The sequence below is a fragment of the Lygodium microphyllum genome, chromosome 8, assembly GCF_053477565.2.
Source record: "Lygodium microphyllum isolate KBCC chromosome 8, Lygodium_microphyllum_v1.1.10, whole genome shotgun sequence".
NCBI lineage: Eukaryota > Viridiplantae > Streptophyta > Polypodiopsida > Schizaeales > Lygodiaceae > Lygodium > Lygodium microphyllum.
The window spans coordinates 660,776-666,709 of record NC_141142.1 but is presented as its reverse complement, the minus strand read 5'-3'; the positions used below and the strand labels follow the sequence as shown (position 1 = coordinate 666,709).

At 39.2% G+C, this 5,934-nt stretch overlaps 1 protein-coding gene across 1 annotated transcript; it reads left to right on the top strand.

Moving 5' to 3' along the window:
- The first annotated feature begins 568 nt into the window (after positions 1-568).
- LOC148031882 (uncharacterized) lies at positions 569-3,765 on the top strand. The gene is made up of 6 exons (XM_087682450.1): positions 569-880; positions 1,107-1,459; positions 1,560-1,645; positions 2,145-2,372; positions 2,741-3,066; positions 3,305-3,765. Exons 1-6 carry the CDS (start codon positions 631-633, stop codon positions 3,583-3,585), a joined length of 1,524 nt encoding a protein of 507 aa, XP_087538576.1. The 5' UTR covers positions 569-630; the 3' UTR covers positions 3,586-3,765.
- The last annotated feature ends 2,169 nt before the right edge of the window (positions 3,766-5,934 follow it).

Here is a 5,934-nt window from a genome sequence, read left to right as displayed (position 1 = left end):
AAATCCTAGTTGCATGTGATTCTCTTTCTCGCTAGGCTTGCATGATATAATTGACCTCAAGCTACGCAAATAGGGTATAAAGTTGCATGAGACTCTCTTTATGAATATTTTAAAGTAATCCTAATTAAAACCTGAGTATCTCATTGATTCTTTTAATATATGAGAGTGTTTAAGCTCATATTAGTTTAGTTAGATTGAACCAACAAGTTATGTCACAATAAATTGCATGTTTGAATTATATTTCAAGTTCATATCTTTTTAGACATGTTTGACTAAGTTATGTGCCATTGAATTGCATGTGAGAGTGTTTCCATCTATTGGAGTTCAAAGCTCATATTTGAGTAGATTACTTGTACTAGGTTATGTCCCAATTCCCCAAGCTATGTAGATAAATAGATAGATATTTTAATCTTTTAAGGTTTCTCAAAAGTTTTCAAGTGGGAAGAGTCTGAATTGGGAACAGTTTCAAGTGGGATGGACTCTATACAATGACCCCGAAGGCACCTAGAAAAGATTCTCTCTCTCTCTCTCTCTCTCTCTCTCTCTATAAATTGATCAACTCTGAGGCAACTCTCTACCAATACATCCCCACGCATACCCATCCTCACACACACTCGCTCGTAGCTTATAATGGCGCTCGTCTCGAAGGCTCTGTCCTCGCTCAGTGGCATTGCAAGTGCATGCCATGATCATAAGGGTCATGAGCTGCACTATAACAACGTCCGCATGCTCACTACTCTCTCTTCCAATTACATTAAGCTAGCGGCTGCGGGAGGGCCTAGACCGGTTCCCTCAAAAAGTCGGCCGTATACGGCAGCACGCAATCAGTTAGTCGAAGATGGAATCGTGACCACGAATGGGCACACGAGCACCGTTACGGGTGGGTGTTGGGCTACTTAGGCCGGCCACGAGAGAGAGAGAGAGAGAGAGAGAGAGAGAGAGAGATGTGGACCGTTGGTCCGTTGTGCAGAGCCTTGACTAACATATACATGCGTGGACGGTGGATGAGAGAGAGAGAGAGAGGGGACGTTGACTAAGTTTGTTGACTTGCGTTGAGGCTCGGATCACGTTTGACATGTTTAGGTGTGCCTGTGTGTAATTTGCAGGTAGTCCAGCAGCAGGCGGGGAGGAGTTCTGGAGGAAGGTGCCAATGTACGCTGACGTGGCGACGGAGGACTTCATGAGCTACCGATGGCAGGTGGGCCACTCGGTGCGTAGCAAGGAGCAGATCACGGCCTTCCTGGAGAACGTGCTGCCAGCTGAGGATGGTGGGTTCCGGGAGGACGTGCTGCTGGGGATGGAGCTGGCCCCCATGAGCATCTCCCTCACGCCCTACGTACTCTCCTGCATCGACTGGTCTAACCCCGTTGATGACCCCATCCGCAAGCAGTTCCTCCCCTTGGCCTCCACCCGCCAGGCCGACCATCCCATGGCCCTACGAGACAGTCTATCTGAGGAAGTGAGTTAAGACAGTCTCTCTGAGGAAGTGAGTTATGAGCGCCCCCCCCGGCGTCGCGTAACGGAATACTCATGTCATCGTGACGTTTCTGTCTGTGCAGCTTCAAAGTCCAGTGCCCGGTCTTATACATCGCTATGCTGACAAAGCTGCTCTAGTCTCTACCACAGTATGCCCTATATATTGCAGGTACACACCCTTGGATAAAGTTTAATTTATACGGAGGATCAGTTACAAAAACGTGCGCAACTTATTTTATTTGCATAGCAACGTACAACAACTTAGTGTCTTGGCCTTATCCATTTTTTATAATAATCCTTGTGGTTGGTAACTGCACGAGTGACCACACCTCCTAATTTGGTGCACGACAGCTTCATTGTGAAACATGAAAACATGTCACATTCCGCTCGGGCACAAGAAACAATCACAGCAGTAGACCATGCACACGTAGAGACAATCGTTTTTCAAAGGTAAACTAGGAAAAGTTAAGGATGATTCAAGTATGAGAGAAAAGAAGATGGTGAGTAATGCACAAATGGTAAACTAGGACAAGTTTATGATGATTCAACTACAATAGTAAACTAGGAAAAGTTTATGATGATTCAAGTACAAACGAAAAGAAGAAAGTGATTTCTAAAGTTGTCTAGATTACTAAATATCAACTAAGCTCTCTTTTCTACTATTATAGGTTTTGCTACAGAAGCTACATTGTGGGAAATGAGACCAACGTAGTGAAGAAACAAAGCTTTGGGAAGTCAAACCGGGAGCGTTGGAAGGAGGCCTTTGAGTACCTCAAGACACATCCACAAATTGAAGACTTGACAATTTCTGGTGGTGATATGTTCTTCCTATCAACAGATGACATTGAGTACATTGGAGATACCCTCTTGTCCATTCCACACATTCGTCGTTTTAGGTAAGATGCTTGACAAATGCTTTAAACTTGTAAGCTTCTTACTATTTTCTTAAGAGATATTTGAGTAAAAAGAATACTTCGATAGTCCTAAAACCGAAATGCATCCTAAGTACATGAATTCATCTTTATAGCATACCGTTTTCATAGAAGTGTTGTAGCTTGATTAGGATTTGAGCCCAATTTTCTTTCTAAAAGAGCATAGGTTATGCTAATTTATGATATGTATATATGTATATATCTATCCATATACATATATACATACATACACATACACACCCACACGTGTGTGTGCATGTGTGCATACACAAATATATTTAACTAAAAGGAAGAGAATGCCTAATGTTTTCTTATAAATACATTTTTGCTAGGTTCGGAACAAGGGGTTTTACAGCAGCACCGATGCGTGCATTGAATGACCACACTTGGACAAATTTGATTTGTAGCTTAGTATCAAGGGGACGTGAACTAGGGAAACATGTAGCCCTCCATCTACATTTTAACCATCCAAATGAGATCACTTGGATTACTGAACTAGCGGCACTAAAACTCTTTCAAAAAGGGGTGACTTTGAGAAATCAAAGTGTTGTCTTGCGTGGTATTAATGACTCAGTAGAGACAATGTCTGCTCTCATAAAGAAGTTGGCTCACAACAACATCCACCCATATTACGTATATCAAGGTGAAATGGTCAAAGGTATGTGATCCTCACAAGTACACATGCACACGCACGCACACACACACACACATACGTGTGTATGTTCTTTTGCGGTACACCCACATACACATATGTCGCTATGTACTCCCTAGCTATATGCTTGCCTTTTTTATCAAAGCTAGAATTTTCTCTTTGAGTATGTCCTAATCATAACTAGGACCCACCAGTCTCTTCATATGTTTGTTAGTGAAACTAACATCTTACTATTGTGACTCAGGAGTCGAAGACTTACGTACACCTTTATCAACAATAATACAAATAGAGAAAAAAGTACAAGGACTTACTGCTGGATTTAATGTTCCAAAATTCATATTGGATCTACCATTGGAAGGTGGGAAGCAACTTGCTCATCATTATGAGAGCTATGATCCTGTAAAAGGCATAGCTACTTTTAGGTCCCCAGTGGGAAGGAAAGATGCGCTTTATACATATTGTGATCCGCTTCATGCACTATCTCCAGAAGTACAAGAAAAGTGGCTAAGTGGAGCATTGCCATGAAGGAATCATGATTGTGGTGAGGAACTAGATGATGGCCAAGGGTGATGTAAGGTGAACATTATAATGAGTAACGTAAGAGAAAGATGATCATTGAACATGGGCTAAATGCTTAAGAATGCACATTCCACCATTTTCTATGTCTTGTAATTAGATCTCCACTTGATAAATCTACGTTTGACTTGTAGTTGCATAAACTAGTTTATGTTAGAAGGGATTCAACATGAGTCTTTAGTCTCTTTGTGATTTCTAGTTTGCCAAAGAAGGTCATACAATTTGAGATGAAGGCTTTTGAAACAACAAATGTAGATGGAAATTTCAATGTAGATTGTCATTCTCTAGCAAGAACATTTTTTGCCTATTTAAACAAACAATAACTAACTAAGAAGCTTGAAAACATTCACAACAACCAATTAGGGAGTTCTTAAACTTATAATCTGAATGTTCATTCCCTCTATTAAGAATGTTGCATCTTTTTACATAAAACATTAGGGCCAAAAACGCTTCAAAAAATGCACTTTTGTTAATCACGAGATTAAGAAAAGGGCCAAAGAGAGTTTGTCACGTGTGCAAGAATATGGTATTCTTATCTCATCTTTTTTGGAGATAGTAGAGTCCACTTCGTGATTCTCTCCTCCTTTTTAGCCAAAATCTCCAAAGTTTGATATGTTTTGGTAGTCCCGAAGTCCTTATTTACTTATAAAATCTAACAAATGACATAATAAAGTTGCTGTGAAGTTAATGATGATTTTTTTGAAAGTCGAGAACTTTTTGGCACCCAATATATTTTCATTAGTCTTCTTAATATTCCTTTTTAGTTCATTCACGTTTCTCGATGAGCTTCTTTCTCTACTTTTTAGTTCATTCATATTTCTCAATGAGCTTCTTTCTCTGCAAATTTAATTTTAGTATGGCATCCAGAAGGCGCTCTTCTCATTTAGTAAACTCTTACATTGTCTATAGCCACAAAGTTGATGAAAATTGGGAGCCAAATATCTTTAGTATAAACGATTAGGTTGCTATGCTGCCCTCTTGCAAGGACTCTCACAAGGTGAAAAGAAAAAGGCGAGAGGATATTAAACATCACTGGAAGGGACGCATCATTTCTTTCAAAATTATGTATGAAGGGTGGTTTATTAAACTGCAACATCTTTACATGGCAAATGATATGTACTTGCCTCCAAACAAGCGTGTTTCGCAGCAAACACATTGTAAGACTTGAGTTGATAACGTATGTAATTTTTCTCATTCAAGCAAGTACTAATAATGAATTCTTGGTTGTAGATATATTTCTTCCAACAAGTACTGAATGGCAACCTATGGAAAGGTTAAGTGGAACCTTCCATGCGATTGATAAGGTGTTCGCAAACATTATCTATGCTGATCAAATTGTGGGTTCTTTTATTATGCATGTTTCGTGGCTTTGTGGAGGGGAGTCAGAATCAACTAGTGTGATTACCCTATCCAAAATCAACTCAATACATTGCTCCCTTATCCACCGTATATATGAGTTAGGGTAATCTTAGCACTATGAGAAAAAATGTAACAAGTTGGTAAACTAAAAAAGGGTCCCTAAAAAAACCAACAATATGAAACTTGAGACTTACATTCACTCCATCTATCTTTGAGTATCTTTGAATCTATTGCCCTGCAGACATTTGAAAAGCACTCTCTTTCCACAAGTATATGTACGACTTTGCGATGGTACTTCTTGTTAGAGAGAGTTATATGGTTTTTTAGGATCAACAATATCCTCATATGCGGTGTCCAAGAAGGTAGTCACGAGCCTGCTAGCACTTCAAATGGAAACATGTAACTAAAATAGACAATCAAATAAAATAAATAATTAACCAAAAAGCAAGCAGTATTCCATTCAACCCACATTCTTCCTTGGCCATGGATACCACTTAGAGAGTTCATGAGGATAATTTCTTTGGTGAGTGTATCCGATGTAATTAAAAAAAATATGGTAGTTTGTGATGGAATCAAAAGCTTTGAAAGACATTGCTATATTTGAACCAGATCTCGAAAAAAATTCCATTGATAATAGTGGATCAACAATACACATAATTTTAGAGATTTATTGGCTAAGAGATACAATCAATCCCCTAAAGCTAATAGCAAAAATAAAGGCATGTTATTTGCAATCAATAGCACAATCATTCTATGTATTAAAAATTTTGAGAGTCAAAATGCCTTACCTTATGCAACAATAAACTACAGACTCTAACAAATAAATATTCTTTTTACAACTAGCATGGACTTGTCCTCATGAGATATGCTAAGATAGTCCTCTTCCTCAGAAGTGCAAGAAACATTGATAACCATTTGCCCATACACCTCACCCATTCT